The sequence below is a fragment of the Rhinolophus hipposideros genome, assembly GCF_964194185.1.
Source record: "Rhinolophus hipposideros genome assembly, chromosome: 21".
Taxonomy (NCBI): Eukaryota; Metazoa; Chordata; class Mammalia; order Chiroptera; family Rhinolophidae; genus Rhinolophus; species Rhinolophus hipposideros.
In genome coordinates this window covers 7,156,141-7,180,075 of record NC_138067.1, presented here as the reverse complement: position 1 = coordinate 7,180,075, position 23,935 = coordinate 7,156,141, and the positions used below count along the sequence as shown (strand labels likewise).

General features: G+C 35.0%; 1 protein-coding gene and 1 long non-coding RNA gene across 6 annotated transcripts in view; one reads left to right on the top strand and one right to left on the bottom strand.

Moving 5' to 3' along the window:
* Positions 1-635: 635 nt before the first annotated feature.
* On the top strand, positions 636-5,334 carry LOC308490012. The gene is made up of 3 exons (XR_013992149.1): positions 636-751; positions 901-1,037; positions 3,086-5,334. It is a non-coding gene; the product is annotated as an uncharacterized lncRNA (long non-coding RNA).
* A 2,392-nt stretch (positions 5,335-7,726) lies between these two features.
* The window catches only part of CHD9 (chromodomain helicase DNA binding protein 9), a 150,157-nt gene continuing 133,948 nt past the window's right edge, over positions 7,727-23,935 (bottom strand). For 4 of the 5 annotated variants that reach the window (XM_081031658.1, XM_081031659.1, XM_081031662.1 and 1 more), the window contains 7 exons: positions 23,014-23,289; positions 22,114-22,282; positions 19,545-19,684; positions 19,011-19,232; positions 15,674-15,802; positions 12,409-12,513; positions 7,727-10,596 (listed from right to left, as the gene is read on the bottom strand). In XM_081031658.1, the coding sequence (XP_080887784.1) occupies positions 9,721-10,596; positions 12,409-12,513; positions 15,674-15,802; positions 19,011-19,232; positions 19,545-19,684; positions 22,114-22,282; positions 23,014-23,289 (1,917 nt within the window). In that variant the 3' untranslated portion in view covers positions 7,727-9,720. The remainder of the gene's footprint in view (positions 10,597-12,408; positions 12,514-15,673; positions 15,803-19,010; positions 19,233-19,544; positions 19,685-22,113; positions 22,283-23,013; positions 23,290-23,935) is intronic. The other variant, XM_081031660.1, reaches the window with a different exon arrangement.

Genomic DNA, 23,935 nt, shown 5'->3' with positions numbered 1-23,935 from the left:
TACCTCCCCATCCTGAGACCATTCGGCAGGACTGTACTGGAGAGAACACATCCAAGAAACGTTCATTGACATGGGAAGGTTTAATATCCAAGCTGTCCCCAGAAAGAATACTGATGACCTTGGGGTTTTTATCTAAAAACCAAGGTTAATAGCCAGGGCCTTTCTGGCAAAGTTCATTGTCGGTGTCGCTCCTAATTTCTAGTTCTTTCCTAATTTTAAATGTTATTTGAGCCTTTAAGTAATTGTTGGATTTTCCTTTTTTAAAAGCCCTCCCCCAATAGGGCCAATGTACGTTCACTGTGACATTGTGTGTGCTGTCCTCCGTCACCCAGTTGGCTTAACTTTATTCCTTTATTTTTGTTTTGCTTTCTTTTCATATGCATAGACTTGAATCACGTTATTGCCAGTCCTCTATGATTTATAAATGGGCACGTTATAAAACATTTTCATGCTTGATAAGCCGTAAGGCATTGCTCAGTGGGATAGTACGGAAGCCGAGGGAAAGAAATACTGGGACAAAAGCAGCGTAGGGAAGCTTTAATAGGAGCAGGAGAGAAGACAGGGAGGGAACGTGGAGGTCGGAGAGAAGGAACTAGGGAAAGGTAACAGACACCTCAGCGGCAACTTGGAGACGATGAAACCCTATTTGTGACCCTGCCTTGAAATTCACGGTAGTTAGAGTCGGACTTGTTTTCTCAGTGCTGAGCTAAGGTGATCAAGGGCGAGAACAGAGGTCGGACACAGCTGCTTTGTAAGTATTTGTAAATCCGTTGATAAGAAATTCTGCTCCTTTCCTTATATTTGGGCTGGGGGTACTAAACTTTTAAAGAATGATATACTGCTTATTTTGGATACTATCATCAACATTTTGCTAGAGGTAAAATTAAAATTCTTTTTGAGGAGTTGAACCGGCAACCTTGTGGTTGAGAGCCCGCTGGCCCAGGTGGGAATCGAACAGGCGGCCTTCGGAGTTAGGAGCATGGAGCTCCAACCGCCCGAGCCACCGGGCTGGGCCAAAATTTAAATTCTTTATTGAGGTAAAACTCTACCCTTTTTAGTAAAATTTAATGTAACTAATGTAATTGAAGTAAAATTAGTCATAAACCATCAAATATGTTTTATTAAAATATCCTTTGCTTGTCACTATCAGTATTTTCCAAGCCAATGGACTCTAAATGTCATAGCACTTTGACACTATAATCCATTTAAAAAGTACATTTACAAAACTTTCGTTTAACAATGAGCAATTTGATGTCATTCCTTTTTCTCCTTTACCTTACATTCCTGTTCTACCGCAACGAAATTGTATCCTATTCTTTTGTCCTTGCAAGTCCTTTCTTGATCTTTCATTTCATCAAAAATGTATGTACAAAAAATTTTTTTTAAAAAGTATGTACAAAGTATCCTTCTGTTTGTTCTTTTGTAAAACTCATTGATATTAATTTGCATATGTAAAATTCACTCTTTTAAGTGTCCAGTTCTATGAATTTTGACCAAGTCAAATTAATATAGTCAATCAAGATATAGAACATTTCTATCACCCTAACATTTTCCTAGTGCCCCTTTGTAGTAAACCCTCCTCACACGTCCCCAGGCAACCACTGATCAGTTTTCTGTCCCCATAGTTTTCCCTCTTTTCCAAAATGTCATACAATGTAATCATACACTATGTAGCCTTTGATTCTAGCTTTTTTCAACTTGGCATAATGCCTTTCAGATCCATCCAAGTTGCATGTGTCAGTTGTTCCTTTCTATTGGCAAATCATATTTATGTGAATGTCCCAACACTTATCCATTCAACGGTTGGTGTTTTTATCTAAAAAAAATAAAGATAATAGCAAGGGCCTTTCTGGCAAAGTTCATTGTCGGTGTCGCTCCTAATTTTTAGTTCTTTCCTAAGTTTAAATTTTATTTGAGCCTTTAAGTAATTATTGGATTTTCTTTTTTAAAAGCCCCAAAAGATTGTTGAAAACAGCTGGGTTGTTTCCAGTTTTTGGTGATGAGAAAAGCTCCTTTAACATTCATATGCATGTTTTCATGACAAAAATTTTCATTACTCTTGGGTAAATACCTAGGAGTATGCTATGGGCCCAAGGTGTGTCCCTCCAAAATTCATGTTAAAACCTATCCCCCAGTGTGACTGCATCCAGCGATGGGACTTTTAGTAGGTAACTAAAGTTCAATGAGGTCATAAGTGTGGGGCTCTAATCCAATAGGATTGGTGGCCTTAGAAGGCCACACTCGGGGACTGAGAAAGGGCCACCATGAGCACGCAGAGAGAAGGCGCCGAAACCGGCTAAGCCGGATTGGCATTGCTGGTTGTGTGGTAAATGTTGAACTTTGTAAGACACTGGCAAATTTCTTTGAAAGTGCGTCTGTAATCTTGCATTCCCAGCCACATTGAAATTTAAATTTATTTCCCTGTGATCATTAGACAGTGTTAAATTCCTTCCAGACTGAGTTATCAAATGGCTACTATTGAGAATGTGGCTTCAACTGAGTTTGCAATACTTTATGGGTCTCCCATAAATATATTTTTACATGTGTTGCTACTGGCAAAAATTGTTCATTTGTTTTGAATTTCCACTTGAGGATGCTATCTACCCAAGCAGGGCTGAGGCCAAGTTACATTTTACCTGGTAAATTAAGTCTCTTGTTGAGACCTGAGTTAACTGGTATTTTGTGATTAATTCCACTCAGCTATTCTTGTCCTATATGGCCTGACACTAGGAGCCCCGCAGGTCTACCCCTCCTACCAGCTCTGCTTATTTTGAATGAGAATCCGTTATGCTAAAAATTCAATCCACAGTATAAACTACAAACAATTAGCTATATTTAACACACAGGGAAGCCTTGGTACTCTGGAATAAAAACAACCTGCCCTTAGAGCCTTTTCTGTCATAAACAATTACGGACTATGAGAGTAGATATTGGGCTACACACCCTCAACTGCTTTTTATTGCTGCATTTTAAAACATTTTTGTCCATTTTCTTTTCCTTCTTGCATTCAGGCTATAAAATGTTTCTTTACACTGGGGTCACCATATGACTTGTTGGTAACCCCTTTTCTCCCTTCTCTTTTTAGGGGTACTTGCAAACTAAGTATCTGCGGTGGTGGGAAATGTGTGTCAAGTTAAGCCCCCATAGGCTGTAAGGACCTTGCCTGGAATGGAGGGCATGGACATTAATGATTGAGTTTCAAGAAATCAATATTCACCACAAAAGACCCTGAATAGCCAAAGCAGTCTTGAGAAAGAAGAACAAAGCTGGAGGCATCACACTTCCTGGTTTCAAACTATATTACAAAGCTATAGTAATCAAAACAGTATGGTATTGGCATAAAAACAAGACAAATAGATCACTGCAACATAATAGAGAGGACATAAACCCACACACATATGGCCAATTAATTTACAAGAAAGAAGCCAAGAATATACAATGGGGAAAAGACAGTCTTCCATAAATGGTGTTGGGAAAACTGGACAGCCACATGCAAAAGAATGAAGCTGGACCCTTATCGTACACCATACACAAAAATCAACTCAAAATGGATTAAAAACTTGAACATAAGACCTGAAACCATAAAAGTCCCAGAGCATAGGTGGTAAGCTCCTTGACATCAGTCTTGGCAATTAATTTTTGTATTTGACACCAAAAGCAAAGGTAACAAAAGCTAAAATGAACAACTCGGACTATATCAAACTAAAAATTTTCTGTACAGCAAAGAAAACCATCAACAAAATGAAAAGGCAACCTACAGCATGGGAGAAAATATTTTCAAATCATGTATCTGATAAGGGGTTAATATACAAAATATACAAAAAATTCATACAACTCAATAGAACAAAATTAAGCAAAACAACCTGATTGTAAAATGTGCATTCTGAATAGACATTTTTCCAAAGAAGACATACGACAGCCAACACATAAATGAAAAGGTGCTCAACATTATTAATCATCAGGGAAATGCAAATCAAAACTATAGTGACGTATCACCTCACACCTGTTAGAATGGCTCTTACAAAAAATACAAGAGATAACAAGTGTTGGTGAGGATGTGGAGAAAACACTTGTGCACTCTAGTAGGATGTAAATTCGTGCAGCCACTATGGAAAACTGTATGGAGGTTCCTCAAAAAATTAAAAATAGACCTACCATATGATCCAGCAAAACTACTTCGGGGTATTTATCCTGGGAAACACAATCACTGTCTTGAAAAGATGTTTGCACCCCTATGTTCATTATTTACAATAGCCAAGACATGGAAACAAAGTATTCATCAATAGATGAATGGATAAAGAAAGTGTGGTATGTGGATATATATTTTTTTTCCAGCCACAGTAAAGATGGAAATCCTGCCATTTGTGACAACATGGATGGACCTTGAGCGCATTATGGCAAATGAAATAATTCAGAGAAAGACAAATACTGTATGATCTCACATACACGTGGAATCTGAAATAAAAAACAAAACAAAAACCAAATTCATAGAGAACAGACTGGTCGTTGCCAGAGCTGGGGGATGGGAGTTGGGCGAAATGGGTGAAGGTGGTCAAAAGGTACAAACTTCCCAATTTCTAAGATAAGTCCTGGTGATTAATGTACAGCATGGTGACCACAGTTAACAATAGTATATTGTATACTTGAAAGTTGCTAAGAGAGTAGATCTTAAAAGTTCTCATCACAAGAACAAAATTTTGTAGCTCTGTGTGGTGATGGCAATCATATCGCAATATACACATATATCAAATCATGTCATACACTTAAAATTAATAGTTATTTGTCAATTACATCTCAATAAAAAAATCAATATTGGTTATTAAGAGTTTGGTTCTGAGGTCTGATTACTCATTCACTCATTCATTCATTCAGCCAGAGATCCAAGCCCTCGTCCATTCAAATATTCAACAAATGTTAAGTCAGTGTCTTTTATATGTCAAGTACTTTGCCAATCACTGATATAGTAGTGAATGAGACACTCACAGTCTCTGCTATTACAAAGCATGTGATCTCCTGGGTAAAACAGATCTAGAACAAGTAATTATCAGGTGTAAATATAAAAAAAAAAATTCAGGGAGCTGTAGGAGTGTATCATAGGAGACCTTCACCATGCGCACGCACGCAGAGCTGAATAATTGGGTATTAAATAAATTATACTGCATCTGTATATTAGAACAAGAAAGTCCTTAAAAATGTTTTGGAAGATTCTTTAATGACATGAAAAAATTATTATATAGTAAGTGAGAAAGAGGTTACAAAATGGTATGTACAGTATAACTCCATTCTTATTAAAATATATATGTATATGCAAAGAAAACCTGAAAGTTAACAATTATCTGAGTGGTCAGCATTCTTGGGGTTTTTATTTACTTTGTGCTTTCCCATCCCCCAATGTTCTGCATGTAATATGTATGTCTTGTTTGTTCTAAGAATCTAAAAATTCATCAAGATGTTATTTTTGTCTATTAATTTGGCAAAGATTATTTCAAAAGACAATACACAGTATTGGTAAGGATTTGGGGTAAATGAGCATTCACAAAAATATGCTGCTGAGGGTAATATACATCGCTACTAATGGCATCATTATAAACTTGGCAACAAAATCAAAATCCTTAAAAACAGCGGAAGTATTTTCACTTCTACGGGTTAAGGAAATCATTAGGGATAGATGAAAGAAACTAATTCACATGTAAACCCAAATGTCTATATTTAAGTACATGGTTAAATAACTTACATCTGTATGAGCCAATACTATGTATTAAAAATCACATTGCAGGTCAGTATATCAAGGGCAGAACAGTAAATACTATGCTCCATATAATGGTTTACTATAAAAGTGTATTCGTTTCCTAGGGCCATCGTAACACAATACTGCAAACCAGGTGGCTTAAGACAACAGAAATTTATTCTCTCACAGTTCTGGAGGAGGAAACTCCAAACTCAAGGTGTTGGCAAGGGTGGTTCCTTCTGGAGGCTCTGAGAGAAGCTGCTCCACACCTCTCTTGTAGCATCTGGTTGTTGCTGGTAACCCTTGGTGTTCTTTGGCTTGCAGCGACATCACTCCCATCTCTGCCAGGTGTCTCATGAGCGTCTTTCCCGTGTCTGTGTCCTCTCCTCTTCTTATGAGGACACCAGTCACTGGATTTAGGACCCACCCTAATCTAGTGTGATAGCATCTTAACTAATTACATCTGTCAAGACCCTATTTCCAAATAAGGTCACATGCTGAGGTTCTTGGTTGACACGAATTTTTATAGGACACTAATCAACCCACTGCATGTATATAACATAAAAATATTGGAAATCTATACCAACAGTATCTCAGGGTGGGTTTATGAATGATTTAAATACTTTTTTTTTTTGCACTTAAAAGTAAATAGTTTATGTAGTGGAGTTACATTTATGTAGGGATTAAGTTCTAAATTTATTGTGGAAGGTGAAGATTATCTGTAGTCAAACATCACTCTTTCCTTCCTACAGCTCACAAAATACAGACTATATAATTGTATACACAGTGCATCTTCTTTCAAAAACATCCAACATTTCCAATTCTTCCTCCAGCATTGGTGTAGATTACCGTTCTTCTGGGTAAGCACTAGATGAAGTAGTTGGCTTGTGTTTACATGCTACATTGTATGAAAAAAGAAAAAAAAAAGGTTTGCTAAGCATAAAAGTATATAGTTGAATGTGTTCAAGTTAAATGAGTGTGTGATAAGACTCCACTGTTTCACTTTTGCAATTAGAGGGAAAACAAATTTTTTTCATGTTTACAAAAAACAGTAACGACAATGGCAATGAATTGAGATACTTTAAGACGGAGGAAAAAAACAATTAGTTTTCCAAATGGACTCCTTTAAGAGGTTAGGTATATCTGAGTCTTTATGGATTTCCTTTAAAGGTCCAGGGGAAGAAAGCTTAAGAAAATAATAATATTGTGGATATAATTATTGCCAACTTGTCATTTAAAAATTCTTCCAAAGTATGCTTTCCTTTTAAAGATTTATGACTGTCTTTCATAACTGAGATAAGATAAATTTTATATATAAAACTAAATCAAAAAAAGAAGTATTGTCATGTACAGAGGCTGACATCATGGGTAGTCAAAGAATATGTTTAATAAAAAATAATTAAACTTCCATTTGCTCTATAGAACATCATAGAAAGTAATTTAATAAATTACAAATGACTTTTTAAGACGTTTGCTCAACTACAGAAAGCAAATTCAGACTACACAAAACACAACTGGTAAATATTGCAAATGTCCAAAAGGAAAATTGGACTAAGACTTGGATCATGAAACCTGAAACAAGGGCTATAAATACAAGGCAATAACAGCTATAATTCTTTTAGTAACTACCAACACATACTTGGATATCCTTTCACTGCAACTTTAGTATTATGTAATTCTACTGTTTTTTCCTTATAACCCTTAACTTTACACAACCATATTTGCATGGTTTATTTTAACCTGATAGCTGGACAACTTTCCCCCAATCAATAATACATAGAAGTGTCTGAAAACCCAAGAGAATATTTAAAGTTAATATTAGCCTTAATATTTTGAAAACTGCAATTGCCTTATTACATAGAAAGAGAATCACTGAGATGTTAACCAAATTCATTTGAGGACAATTAGGAAAATACTTTATCTCATAAATTTGATATAAATTAGATTTTAGTGATAAGATCTAGGGCTTTTTTTCCTTTTTTTTTTTTTTTTTTTTTTAGTTGGGGAAAGAAAGGAATAAAGATCATGTGGGTAGAAGTAGAGTGAGGGAAGGGAAATATGGATGGTGTTGAAATACTCCACCGGCAACCTAAGCTCACTGTGTTTGAAAACCTTTGGCTATCTCATAGGTGTATTCTAGTTAAACAAAAGTGCAATACTGCAAAGGGAAGATACTAAGTATGTAACATATCACTTTCATTATGAAGAATTACTACCCACTTCTCCTGGATGGGCATTATAATGACTATTGCTAAGACTGCATAAAGGACTATCAAAGTACTATTTTGGGAAAAATACAAAAATCAATACCATCCCATTAAAACTTATATAATTTTGTAAATGCATATAACACTGTCTCTCTTTAATAAGGGGTTAGTTATTTTACATACAGAAACAATTTACTGGTAAATGTCTTGGAAAATCCAATATAGTTGCTTAATTCATGACAAAGCAACAAGTTCTATCATCAAAACATACTTAAAGTTATTTTTTTCTGTAGAAGAGAAGTGGGGTATTTTGTTCCCTAACTTTATCCCCTTGCAAACTTTATCACTGACTTATTCAAGTACCGGAAGAATGCTAACATTTACCTCTCCTTAGGATATAAATGGTATTTTACACTCAATGAAGTTCTAATTGTTTTAAATGTGTATGAAGGTGAACCTGGACCTCTACCTTGTCAGAATAATAGCAGCTTTAGCAGGAGATATTGTATCACAAATCAAGTACCAGACAAATTTTACATGGTAAAGGGTTCTAAGAAATTGATTAGAAGCCTTGGGCTTCATTTTGTGGTTTACAGGTAACAACTAGTATTTTTTTTTTTTTTTGAGATTATTCAAAGTGCATTTTCAAAACGGGCAACTCAGTATATTTAATATAAACTGATAACCCAACACTGATTCTGGGCAACATTTAGTCTGCTTACACCTAGAAGAAACTCAAGGTGAATGTAGACTATTTGCATATTACTTTACCACTATTGTCTGTTAATTTTGTAATATTACCATGACATAAAACACAAATAGAAATCTACACAAATAAAGCAAACAAACAATTTTTTTTTACATGAAGTATGCTGTGTTGAAAGTTCTTTCAGTGGCATTTCATGAGTTTGCCCTTTCTGAACCCTGGAAACAGACATTACTCATCTGAGACATAATTATTTCTAATGGGAGGCCAAACTTTGAAAAATTACAACTAAGTATGTCTAGAGGGTGCCAAAGTTACATGACACAGGATTATTTTATGACTGAATTTTACTGATATCAGAGTTAAGCTCAGCAAAAAGCAAGTCATATTTCTTGCCAGATTAACATGAAATATAGGATGTGTTTAAAAAACCCCTGAAAACAAGTATAGAATTAGAAACGAATGTAAACTTCCTAAACTAACTCAGCTGAGGTAACAGGTAGCCAGTTAAATTGGCTGATTGGGAAACTTATTTCTTCTTTAAAACATACTTGTACCTGAATTGGAAACATCAGCAGTGCATCACAACACTAGAGCATTTTCATGTAATTAAAACAATGGATGGTGATGTAGATTCTACAGCTTTCATGACATTCATTAGCTGCCCAAATTATTGCTGAGTTTTGTTCTGTAAATTATAGGTGTCAAGGAGGCTGTAAAACTATATTCAAATTAAATCAGTAATATGCATAAAGGATTCTGTGTTCACTGCAAATATATTAAATATACAACTCTTACTGAGCATAATTTCCATAAAATTAACCCCCAACAAAATTATAATGCCTTTTGTTGTAATTTTACACCTTTATGTATTTGATAGTACATACGAGTTCAGAAACTTATGAATCTTAAGAAATTTTACATGCAAAAAGTCTCTGAAAGCAGTTTGCACTTCTAAACAAATAACTGAAATGTTCGGTCAGTAAGTTATTGATGCACTCCACACTGGGGTATTTACAATTAATAATTAAAGAAAAAAAAATCCAAAATCAGTTCATAATTTAAGTGTAGTCTGGGAATCAGTCTTCGTTACTAGAATCTGAATCCTCGGATGACGACGATGTACTGTCAGATCCAGACGAAGCATCGGCTTTCTCTGAACCCTCATCTGTGCTGTTTTCATTGAGAGGACTTGGTTCGGTCCCCCCTTTGTCTTCCTGATCTCTAACTCTGGAATCTTCTTCCTTTACCTCTACAGACTTAGATGAGCCTAAGTCACTGTTTTTGTTTTTCTGTACATCAAAAGTATTGGACTGGGACAAAGTTGGAATATGAAGATTAAGGCCTGGAGTGAGAAGCATCCCTGGGTAAATGATATTAGATAGTAACAGTGGGTTAAGAGCTAACGAGTTGGCAGCTGCAGCTGTATTTAATGCAGCAGTAGAGGATGTTGAAGGAGAACTTGATACAGAGTTTTCTCCACCATTCTCTGAATTTTGGCTCTCTGTCCTTTCTTTTTTTCCTTCCAGCTCCTTCAAGTCATTTCCCTTTTTTTCTGTTCCAGATTCTGCAGGCTTTGTCAGGAGTCCTCCCATGCCCAGCAGATTTGGTAATCCAGTCATTCCTGACAGGAGCATGGGGAACATGGCAGCCATGTTTTTAGCTTCTCCTCCAGAAGAAAGGCCGGCAGGCATTCCCATCAACCCTGCGGTTACTTGCAGTGACTGCAAGTTTTGTAGGTTTTGTTGTAAGGCCTGAAGAGTTGTGAGATCCATACCTGGAAGTAATCCATTGGCTAAGAGAGGACTGCCTGAGACACTGCTGGCAGTTGCAGCCGCTGCTGCCGCTGTGGCCTTCGCAATCCCACTTTTAGGCCGTCTCCCTCGCCTACTTACTTCTTCTCTCACAACAGGACCAGTGAGAATACGTTCATACATACTTTCTGGAAGAAATCCCTGAGGAAAAAATCATTAATATCTATATTAAAATCAATAACTATTAGCTTGTGACACAAATGACCTATCAAAACAGGTAATTATTTATAAACTTATTCTGTATGATGAAACAATCAATTATGAAAGAGATAACCTAATTTCCTATTATTTTAAGTAGTGACTGGAAACAGCTCTTCCACTTCTCATTTTACCATGGGGTAAGAGAGCAGAAAGAGGCCTCTAGCCTTCCTCGATAGAGACATACATTTGTAGACTAGCTCTAGAAAACAAGGTACAAACGAAATTTTTCGTGAGGGTTACTCCCACACCCTGACATATTTTACATCACCAAATAGCCTAGAATGCTAAAGAAATGCCCCCCTCCTAATCTGGAAGAACAATAAGGAAAGGATAGAGGAAGTAAGTAAAAGATTAAGATTGAGATGTTTTGTATGAATCTTTTGACTACCACTTTGGGAATACGGAATACAGCCATGCTGAAAAAGATACTCAACAGGGCGGGAAATTATGTGACTCAGACTAGCAGTAGTACCTGCAGACTGGGAGCGTAAAGTCCAGGACAATGGAGAACAATCTATGCTACTTTCTTACAATTCTAAGATCTTCTTCAGGCTCAAAACTCCTAGAAGTTATAGGAATTTAATACCTCTAGACCAGCACTGTCCAACAGAAATATAATGTAAGCCACATATGTAATATTAAGTTTTCTAGTAGCCACATTAAAAAAGGTAAAATAGAAATAGGTGACCTTAATTTTAGTAATAAAAGCAAAGCATTACCAGTTCAATATGTAGTCTATGAAAATTACTCAGATTTTATATTCTTTTTTCCAAACTAAGTCTTCAAAGTCCCAAGATAGTGTTTCACACTTAAAACAACACATTTTAATTCAGAACAGCTCAAGAGCCACGTGTGCCTGGGGCTATCACTTGTGACAGTTCAGCTCTAAACAGTGGTTTAAAAGACTCTCATAGGACTGTTTTTAGATTTCCTTTTGAGTCGATCAATTTATTTATTCTCTTTTCAAAAGGATTAGGGTTCACTGCAGAAAACATGACAACAAAAAATGCAAATAAAGAATTCATCTATAATTTCACCATTCAGAGATAACTATTGCTAACTTTTCAGGATGTGTGCTTCCATTTTTTGTTTGTACATATATATAAATTCTACAATTCTCCCTACCTCCCTTTCCAAAATGAAAAATAGAATCTTACTGAACACAGTTGTATAGCCTGCCCATTTTCATTTGCACACCTGTGGAAACAAGCTATTATTTATTTAGCATTTACCACATGGTTAGGCCTTGCTATTCCAAGAGCTTAACTACCATCCTATTTAACATATTGTCAACTTTTTCTCCCGTGTCATTGGATGCTCTTCTCTTTTTTTTGGACGTTTAATAGTATTTTACATTAATTTCAGGTGTACAGCATGTTCTTTTAAGATACAATTTTTAAAACAGTTGCATAGTTTTCCAACCTATGCCCGGACCATTAGTATTTTCCCAATTTTCTACTACTATACTAAGATGAATATCCTTTTATATATTTCTTTCCTCACATCATTGATTATTCTTTGTGCCATTGTTCAAATAGTATCTCAGAGGTTAAAATAAAAAAAAATCAGTATATACTGATTCAAACTCAACAAACATCTGAAAACTTTGTAACATGTTCTGCAAAATAAAAATTATGAACTAAAAAGCACTGTCACATGTTCGTGAAATATTTTGTAGATTCTTAACTTAAAATTTAATTGGACATCTAATTTTTAGAATGACATCTGAGTTAGTATTTATGAAATACTCACAGACTGCTTAACAACATCTCCCCATTCAGGCGCAACTCCGTATTCTGAATTTTCTTTTAAGAATCTACATAAATCTTTCAAAGGGGGAGCAAATGCACCTCCAACCTGTAAACAAAAAACAAATTGTCAGACATGTAAAAACACGATTAAATATGGAGACACAACTTGCTTTTTATTCAGTTTATAACAGAGTTTATTTCTTTAGAACAAGTATTCTTTGAACCACCTTTGACAATCTATTATATTAAATATACCCACAAGGACTATTAAAATACTATATAAACATGTAATAATGTAAACTGTTAATGTTTTAAGTAGAGAAACTAGAACTGTAAAAATAAAGTACCATTTATTGTGTACTTACTATGCTGAATAGGCAGTACAGCCTAGTTAAGCGTATATACTTTGGAGTCAAACTTAACAGCTATGTGAACTTGAGAAAAATCAGTAAATCTCTCTGAGCCTCGGTTTTATAATTTATTTTAGTTCTCACTACATCCTTTTGAGATAGTATTAGTTCTATTTTTCAAATGAAGGAATTAAGCCTCAGAAAAGTTATATAAGTTTCTTTAAGCTAGCTAATACCATCTTTCCCTGAAAATAAGACCTAGCCGGATAATCAGGTCCAACGAGTCTTTTGGAGCAAAAATTAATATAAGACCCGGTCTTATTTTATCATAGTAAAATAAGACCGGGTCTTATATAGTATAATATAAAACTGGGCATAATCTAATCTAGTCTAATCTAATCTAGGGTCTTATATTAATTTTTGCTCCAAAAGACACATTAGAGCTGATTGTATGGCTAGGCCTTATTTTTGGGGAAACATGGTGTTAGGGTCAGCTTTCAAACTAAGGTCTCAAACAGCCTTGCTCTTATTATATAAATTGACACCCTAACAGTATAAAAATGTACATATCCTTTGTGTGTGAAAAGTGAAATAACCAACTAATCATAAGTAAATTTGAAAAAAACAAACCAAAAACTATGTATAATAATTAATATGAAATTGATACAAAATAATACTTTGAAATTTAAATGATTTAAATTTAAATGATTTGGACCTACCAATTTAATGTTCCCTTGGAGTCTAAAGATATTTCTTGAGTAATTCTTCCACACATCTTTGAATGAATACATACTGTATCTTGATAGGCTATACACAGGGCTTAATATAGGCAGTTATAACACCTATAAGTATTCTTATTTAATATTTTCTATCGTCTTTACTTAGTATCTGTAGTTTCTGTTCCCTTCTCCTTTTTATTATCCCCTTCATTAAGCTTGAATTTAAACTGGAGGCCTTCTGGGTGGCTTACGGGGGATTTAGCAGGTAGATTCTTTTCTTTAGTGATGCATGAATCCTGAGCCTGTACTCTAAAGACTCAGGACAATAAAAACTCTGAAAATTAAGGAAAATGAATTGGGCCCTTAATCAGGTTACCGCATTAAAAATAAAATTTAGAAACATACAAGCTTAAGATTACAAAAACAGATGTACCTGCTGATACAGGAAAAAACTAAGTGAATTAAAAGAAAATTCTACATGCAATTTTATAACAACTTTGAAAGCCTACATAAAATACATAAATTCTTAACAGAACATAAATTATCAATATTGACCAAAGAAGAAATAGAACAAATAATTACCATATTAGAGTTAGAATGGTGATTAAAGAGCTATTAAAACGACCAGAACCAGATGGTTTTACAGATGTTTTCTAACATTTGAGAGCATATAATGGTAGACCAATACCATTACAAAATAACGCAACATTTTAAATAATTTACTAGCCGAAAAAAAACAAAGTATCAAAAAAATTTATGACAAGTAGGATTTCAGAAAAGCAAGAATATTTTAAAAGAATTAGTCTTAAGAGTAAAAAAAACATTTTCATTGAAATCAGCTGTTACTGCTTAAAATTGTTTTTGAGAATCTAGTGAACTAAAAAAGCCAATAAATAGTATTTTTTTAAGAAGAAAAAAAAATAAAATTTAGAGTAAGCACGAAATGAAATAAAGTGCTACCATTATAAAATGTCACCTCGCTCTTCCCTTAATACATCTATGGCATCACTTCAAGTACTAACAATAGCTGAATAAGATATCTCTACAAAATTGGAGGAAAAATTCGTATTCATTTTAATGAGTTGGTGCAACACAATCATATCAAAATAACTTAGTTTTAAAAGTTTTCTTCCAATTCCAATATCTTTTCTGAGAAATTCAAATAATTTTACGTATTTTTATACTAGCAGCAAAAGAGAACTATGGAATTAACATGAGCTCTTAGGGTAATTTAACTTGTGACTGGAGGAACTGAATGGGAAATTTGCTGTTCTTACTCCGAGGCCAGTATTTATTTCTTACCTATGTTGTTGCTTACTTATCAGAATGAAAAACAGAATAAAAATATCAAAGCTATAAACTTAGAAAAAGGTGCCATAAGCATCCTGTAATTTACTTTGGGTGATAAAAGAGATGTATGCCAATCCAAACATAAAGCAAACAATTTGGGGAAATAAATGTTGAGCCACATTTGGTCCAGAAATAGACTGAAAAAATCTGGCTTTTACCATGCATCAATCAATAAAGCAAGATAAGCACAGGGGTACCATTAGTCTGTAAGGTACCACTGTTTAAGACAGTTCATTTCCATCTATCAGAAACTTATGTAATATACCGGTTTAGATAGAACAAGACACTTTACGGCCGATAGAAAACTACCGTGATAAATATATGACTCTATGACGGCTATGGTGAGAATGCTGCCCTTTCACCAGGGTTTCTCAATCTTTCCACTATACGTATTTCGCACTCCTGTTGTTGAGGGTTGTCTTGTGTATTATAGGAAGTTTAGCAGCATCCCTGTCTCTACCCTCTAGGTGCCAACAGCCTCATTTCCCTGCGCACCACCCACCTCCCTACTCCTCAATTGTGGATACAAAAAATTTCTCCAGACACTGCCAAGTGTCCCCTAGAGGACAAAACTGCCCACCCTGTTGAGAACCATTGCGTGAGATGTAGTGCTCTTACACAGAGCAAGCGCTTAGGCACAGCTATGTAAAGTGACTTATTTCATTCAACGGCTTATGATAATGGGATTTGAAATTAGACTGCAGAAATTTATAGTCCGTATCTTTTCCCATAAATCTCTAGGTTTACCCCATTTCTGGGTCTGTGAGAAATTATTGCATAATGAATAATATTCTAGCGATCTCTTAGATATTCAATCAACATAAAAGGACAACAAACATATGAATACCTTTCTGGCATTTCTTCTATTAATCAACTGAACACGTTCTTCTCCAGTGAGACTGTTAACATCCAGCTTATTGGGGTTTCTGCAACGATGCCTTTTTTGTTTGGGCCTCCCTTCGTGGAGCTGCATTCTCTAAAATAAATAGACAAAAATAGTTTTAAAATCTTCACTTGTGCAAATAACACAAATGAACTGATTAAAGTAATTTAATCCTATAATAGTGAAGATATGTATCACATTATATAGTATAAAATCTTATATATCTTATATATATATTTACCTGTTAAACTTCAAAAAATATTTAAACTTAAAATATTTTTATAATTAACAAGAAGATTAAATAAGACTTTAAAAGGTATTAATCTTTTCTTTTTTTTTTAATTAAATTTTATTGGGGTGACAAAGATTAGTAAAATTACATAGGTGTCAAGCATACAATTCTGTAATAATACATCATCTATGTATCACATTGAGTGTTCACCACTCAGTTCTCCAGATATTTGATGCCATGAATCTTTTCCTCATATAAATTTAAACATAATTCAAGGCCATCATAATGATCACATTTTCATTCTGTATAAAAGTAGGCTCCTGAAATGCAGACACTGTTAGTTCCTTCAATTGCCCTCAAAGACAACAGTATTGCTAGAGTACTACTTGAAGGAGCAACCAAGAATGCTGGAGTAGCTTCCACTAAATTGGATAGTTCTTCTGATAAATTTTACCTGAAACTTCAGGTAAAATTCTCTGGGCTCTGATACAGTTTATACGTGTGCTAGAGGCTTTCACTTCCTTCATCTGACTGATAGACTTTCTTACATCTTCTCACGTAATCCACACAATACTCAAAGATATTATTCTTACTTTATAAATGGAATCCAGGCTCGGAGAAATTATCTTCCTCAAGGTCATGCAGCCAGCAAGTGGCTATATCTGGCAATAAAAACTCTTTCCATCAAACCATGCTTTTTATGTCTACAGCTGTTAACAAAGCAGCGTTTGAAGTTTGTAGCTATTTCCAACCAATAAGAACATTCCAAGAGACCAATGCTCAAACTCTTTAGCATGGCATACCAGTCAGTCCCATGACAGCCAGGACCTAATTCAACCTTTTCTATCCAGTAACTATTAACCGACACATTCCCTCACACAACTTGGAATATCAGACCAGTCATTGTTTTATGAATATGCCTTACAATCCCATCCTTTTAAAACTCTCTTCATAATTGTTTTATAACGCCTAGAATATCCTATTCTGGTGATAATGTGGTCTAATGCCTCCTGATTCTTTCATCACTCACTAGTCATGTCAGCTCTATTTTCCTTCTATCTTTCTCCAGATACTTTTCTCTGCCTAGGAAGACTAATTCTTCTTTTATCTGCTTCCATGGCACTTTACACATACCTCTGTTAGAGTATATATGCCATGTTATAATTATCTAGTTAGAGTGTGAGGAAATTATTAATGTATCCTTGGGAAATTAATTATTATTTCATATTCTTTACTGCAAATGCTTTTAAAGATGTTTTAAAATATTAATAATAAAGTTATAGAAAACATGATAGAAGGTTTATTTGCAGTGAAAATGCTAAATGGTTATGCGAAAAAATTAATAAAGATTCCTTTGCAGTGATAAGAGAAAGGAATGAAAATCCTTTAAAGACTAATGTTCATTGTTTTATACTCAATCCCTTAAAATAGCACATTGCACACAGTACTAAATAAAAATTTACTGACTGAATAAATGAATATTATTAGGTTGATGCAAAAGTAATTATGGTTTAAAAGGTTAAAAATTGCAAAAACCACTATTACGTTTAAACCAACCTAGTATTTTCTAATATGTTAAGTTACAGCACTGAACTAAAATTTCTCATTATTTTTAGAATTGCTATATTCATTTTATGATTGCCCATCAGATTTGTGAAAAATGTTCTTCTCTAAATTATGAGAGCTTTATTTGTTATTTTTTAATCAAAAGGAATTAAAAGTTTAAGAATTTGTGGCACCCTTTGAGAAAACTAGGTATGTGACAAGTATTCAAAAGCTAAGTCTGAGGATCACTGTTTCAGACTACTAGGTTATTTGCTGGGGACAATAACAGCTGTGAAAATACTGAACTAAATATATATTACAGATACAAATATATTAAAATATTTATTACAGATATAGTCCCATTACGCTAGGGACTGGAGCTTTGTGTTTCCTTTTCATGAAAAATTATCAAAGTAATTAATTTTTTTTGTTATTAAATAAGAATCGCTGTACCTTTACATAGCACTTTTTAGTCTTCAATTTTTGTGTTTTAATCAATGAATACTTACAGGGAGCTAGATGCTATTCTATGAATCATGAATTATGAGCAAAGTGCTGGGGATGGAGACACAAAGGTGAACAGGACATAGTTCCTGAGAAGCTCACAGGCTGTGGACAGCTATATTGTGCTATCCATTTAATTTTCATAATGGAGGCAGATGGAACAGCATGGCAAATTGATTTGATAGAGGACATATTTTATTCTTTTACCTTATAAAGTACACAGAAATGTCAAGGAAGATGGACACAAAATTTGGTATATCAGCATCTGATAATGAAGTATTGTGAAACAAAATTAATGGATTTCTGTGACTGAGAAAGCTAAATACCCTTAAGATAGTGAGTAGTATTTCAGAGCATAAAGAAAATGCAGATGAAATACAATGATTCTCATCTTTGATTAACGTAATTCATTGTGCATCTGAAGAGGCACAGAAGCTGTATTCTTGTAACTGGAAGAAGAGCTTAAGAATAGGGGTTTGGACACTGGGTTTAAGACTTATTAGCTGTGTGGCATGGAACTATTTACTTAAAAATTTCAGTATTTTCCATTTCTTTATCTATGAAATAGTTGTGACAATACCATTCTGATAAAGTTGTTGGGAGTATTAGATGACTTAATACATGTTATCTCATAAGTAAGTGCTAAGTATAATGCCAGGCACACAGTAAAGTCTCCATATAAGTTTACTATGACATTATTATTTTACAATACTCTCTTTGAGGGATAGGATTGAAGTTTTTTTTTATACATTTACAACCTACATTGGGTCTAACATAGTACTCTGTATATCAAAGGTGATTTTTATTGGTCAATACTTGATGAATGCAGAATGGAAAAACTGAAAATGGTACTGTATTGTATCATAGGAAAGGTGGTAATTTATTTTTCTTTTTCTGCTCATTTTCCTAAATTTTGAGCAGAACACATATGTAATATAACTGGGTAGAATTTATGTTTCATCATGATACGTTTGATCAATCACAGAAATAAAATATACCAAGATTTGGAAGATCACCTACAGGAATAAAAGCTCCTAAATCTTCCACATAGCCTGGGTGCTCCTTCAGCCATTTTTCCAAATCCTTTCTTTTCGGTGCATCATCGCCTGCAAGTCTTGTCCCATCTTTAAGATGAATAACTGGAACTGGACTTTCCTTATCCGGAATTCCGTGAGGTTGAGGATAGGACAGTGCTGGATTTATCCCTGTAGAAATCTGTGAGGTGGGTAAGCCCAAAGTAACCTGTAGAAAAACACAAAATGAAAATTTTACTTCCATGATTTAGTATTCTAATTTTGTTCCAATGAAGGAATTCTTTTTGAAGAAGAAACAAAAAATAAGTTGTTTAGAAGTCTACTACATCTTTCAAATTTAAGATTTCCATGAAGCTTGGCCAATGTTGAATTTATTGAGATACAATCTAAAACTATATAGTATACTTCTAATTTCCTAATTATTGTTCTACAAAACATTCACAAAACAGCAATATACATATTTACTAGAACTGAATTTTGCACTCAAGGTTCAGTACTTTTTACATATTGCTTTACTTACATGATTAGGTGGTTTATTTCTGTTAAAAAAGAGGATGTCAACATTTTCTACATTCTTTCTCCTTCCCCGCCTTTTTTTGACTATGGGCTGGTTGTCTAATATAACTCCATTGGCACCAAGGGTTGATTGAATGGAAGTACCTAATAAAATTAAAAAAGTAAAACGGTCATAAAAATTTAGTTCTTAAACAAATTAAAAGTAACCACTTTTCTAAACATATGGAAGTGTTAGTTCTATTCTACATATCCTAAATCAAGCAATTCTTCAGACTAAAAACACCACCGCGATTTCTCATTTAAAAACTTGGATAATTGTACTCCAGGCCTCTTTCAACCTTTGACTTATTTCCTTAATTTTCTCCCCAGATAGTCATATGTATTCTCTTCCTTCCCCTTTTACAGGGGGAAGCAAGCGATTCTCATGGACAAGATAAACCTTGACCCTTTCTTTGAACCCATTCATTTCCACTTTTTCCAAAGCCTGTTTTATCATTTATCTTTGCTTTCTTTTTTTTTTTTTTTTTTATTTTTTTTTTTACTTTTTTTTTTTTTTTGCCTTTGTGTGTGTGTGTGTGTATGTGTGTGTTGAGAGCCCACTGGCCCATGTGGGAATCGAACCGGCAGCCTCCGGAGTTAGGAGCATGGAGCTCTAACCGCCTGAGCCACCGGGCCGGCCCTATCTTTGCTTTCTTATGCCAAAGTATCTTATCCTACATTAGATTCTTCTAAACTTAAAAACATGGCCAAATCAAACAAACAAAAAATAAACTTCTTTCGGCCTTTTTGTAACTTAAAATTTTTGAAAGACTTGTCACTATTGTGTTCCTCTTTATTACAATAAACTCATTCCTCAATTTCTCAGTCCATTCTACCCCAGCCAACTTATGGTATTTTCTTTAAGATCACCACTAACTGTTTAGTCGACAAATTAAATTGACCTTTCTCATTCCTCATTTCAGTAGGCACTCAATTAAAAAAACAGAAAACAAACAAAAAAACATAAACAAGAAAGTTCCATGCATTCAGTCCCTTTACCCCAGTAGAACTCTATTAAAAGGAAATATTATGAAGGATGATATCTTTTGTTTAAAATGGTTCACAGCGAGAAATGTATTTTCAATGTTTCAAGGAGAATTTTTTTTTTTTAAAGATTTTATTGGGGAAAGGGAACAGGATTTTTTTTTTTTTTAATTGGGGAACAGGACTTTTTTCCCCATCAAGTTGTCCTTTCAATCTTAGTTGTGGAGGGCTCAGCTCAGCTCCAGGTCCAGTTGCCGTTGCTAGTTGCAGGGGGAGAAGCCCACCATCCCTTGCGGCAGTCGAACCAGCAACCTTGTGGTTGAGAGGATGAGCTCCAACCAACTGAGCCATCCGGGAGCTCAGCGGCAGCTCTGCTCAAGGTGATATGTTCAATCTTAGCTGCAGGTGGTGCTGCTCACCATCCCTTGGGGGAGTCAAGGAATTGAACCGGCAACCTTGTGGTTGAGAGCTCATTGGCCCATGTGGGAATCGAACCGGAAGCCTTGGGACTTAGGAGCATGGAGCTCTAACTGTTTGAGCCACCGGGCTGGCCCCAAGGAGAATTTTTTAAGCAAGTCATGGGTATCCCTGAAAAAGGCGTTGCCCTTTGGCTTGTGGTGGAACTTTGTCAAAGTCACTTCCTACATCTCAGTTTCAAAAAGATACCTTAATTAATATGGTAAGGAATAACTAATCACAATGATTAAAAATCATTTTTGCATATAAAAGCACATAGGAATGTCAACAACATTACAAAAAAGGAAAGCTTTCATTATATTCACATAGTGAATTTTATTATAATCAGATTAACAAACTATTATGTTTCAAAATTCTTTCAGTATACTACATTTTAGCTGTAATAATAGATTTTCTTAAAGCACCACTTTTAAAACCTATTCTGTTTATAAAAACATCTCCTGGCTTCGGTCCTATTCTAACATGGATGAAAGGCCTTACATCAACCCCATTCATCCATGCACTAACCCCCAGTGCCTCCCCAGCTCAGTTCTTGATGTTGCCCACAATCTAGATTCACCTTTCCTAAGCAGGTCTGATGTGATACAAACATCTCTCCAAGTGTTCCTTCCACGGAAATGAAAGATTATCTTCCAGGACTTCGTCATAAACTATTCCTGTATCCCATAAATGCCTGGACTGTGTTGACTCTAAAGTATTTCTAAAACAACTAATTTTAACTTCCTCTACCAATCACCATTAATTTGTGATTTACCAGGTGTTTTTCTTTAAACTCCTAATTTGTTTTCATATTGAAATGCTATTAGACCTTTTACTTGTATAAAGCTACTTGATAAAATATTTCTACCCAAGCATATAAGCTCCTGAAACTAAACTGCCCTCTACACTTTAAAATGTCCTATTAAAAGTTCCAATATTTATTTATAGTGAAAATTATACTGATTACCTTACAGACTTAAGAGAGGTTCCAACATTAAAGGACCAGTGGATTTTTACTATGAGAGTAAATGAAAGAGGTTTTGGAAGTGACACGAAGTATTTCATCCTGAGGCCACTGTTACTAGCATAGTCACCTGATCCTGGCACAGATTTGGGGAAACTGGCAAGGCTGGTCTCTGATGCACTCTGAAGCTCCCGAAGGCGGGTGAGGTACTGCTGCTGTCCCAGGGCACAGTCTTCGCTGTCGAACGGTCTCTTCTGAGCAAGCCCTTGCTTCTGAAATGTCAACTTCAAACCGCCTTCCTGTGAAACAAACACCATTATTCAGAAAGGAACAACTGAAAAAGTCTCACTGCAGAATATTAAGAGAGAATTCTAAGTAAAAACCCTGAAACATTAATCAAGTTCTCTTTTGCTCATAAATTAATTGAAAAAAAATTAATCGTTTTCTACAATGCCTATCAAATATCTATCTTTAATGAAACGAAACAAAACAAAACAAAACCCAGGTACCATATACATTTTTATGAGCAAAACAAAGTTTTTCACGTGACCAAGTACATTGTAACACTTTCAGCTTTGGACATTGGTCTCTATGTCCATTATTCATATGATATTTTACAGAACACTACCCTTGTTTAAGACACTGAGAAATCAATTAAGCTTCAAAAATCAGATGAAAAAAATGAGGTTACTGATAATAGGGCATGCTAAATGTTTCAAACAAAAAGTGCACTGACACACCATTGAAATATGTAAAGAACTACAACAACTAGAAATTGTCAGATTGTTTAAGAAAGCATCTTGAGAAGCAGAAGGACTATTTTCAGAAGTATAGGCAGAGAAACATATTTAATGATGATCCCTCTAGAATATTCAAGTTTAATGACCTGGATATCAAAAGGAAAACGATCCAAAAACCAGAAAACAAGTGTGTGAAGGAAGTAAGAGGAAGAGCAGGCAGCCATTTGCAGGAAAAGCATGCTGCACACCGCAATCGCAATCAGGTCCTAGGGCAATAAAAATAAACATACGTCTTTGATTTTCACTGTAAACTCCTTTTCTCGTACATGCTTCTTCACCTTTGACATCTGTGCTGACTGGTCATGTTCTTCTTTAACACCGGCAGCACCTGGAGGAGTGGGCACACTGGGCTCGCTATGATCTGTAGCTGCTCCAGGGCTGTCCAGAAGCTTTGTGGTATAGAAAGAAGCCACTGTGTTGGCGTCGTAACTCCTTCTGGCTGAAGGCCACTTCCCTTTCAGAACTGTTTGACAAATACTGTCCAATCTGTTGATCATCACACGATCCTGGAAAAGCATGCAACATCAAAGTGTAATTTTCACAATCAGGCCAGACCTGTGTGGCTCGGCTCACATGGTTCTGAGCCTTGATGAACTTAACCCCGGTACAATGTACGTGCATCTGGTATGCACACATGTTCTCACACACATATGACATCGCAGTAACAAGTTATTCAAGTACAAATTCCCATTAGTGAAGTTAAAAAGTATATTATAAAGATACTTTTCTATACTCTTGTTTTTGTAACTATAAAAGTAATACAAGTTCCTTGTGAGAACTTCAGACAACTCAGAAGTATATAAAAGAGTACAGAGTTCTCTACGCCCCCATTTCCCAGCCTCACTTGGAGAGGTTTAGTACTCTTGTACCAGTCACGTACTGGAAGAAGAATTATATTAATCCAATTTCAACTGCTACCACTGAAGGTACATGTACTTAAATGAACTCTTCCCCCGGGGTCCCAGCTGGCTACAGTAAATTTCTTCAAGAAGACTCAGTTGAAAGCACTAATTTCATAAAGAAGCACTTGAATATTAACTTGTATATGAACATAAGCATTATCTTTCATTCTAAACATTCGAAGGCTATGTAGACAAGCATACACGTTTAAGTAGACCTAATTTACTTGATAATAACACCAAAATGTCATCC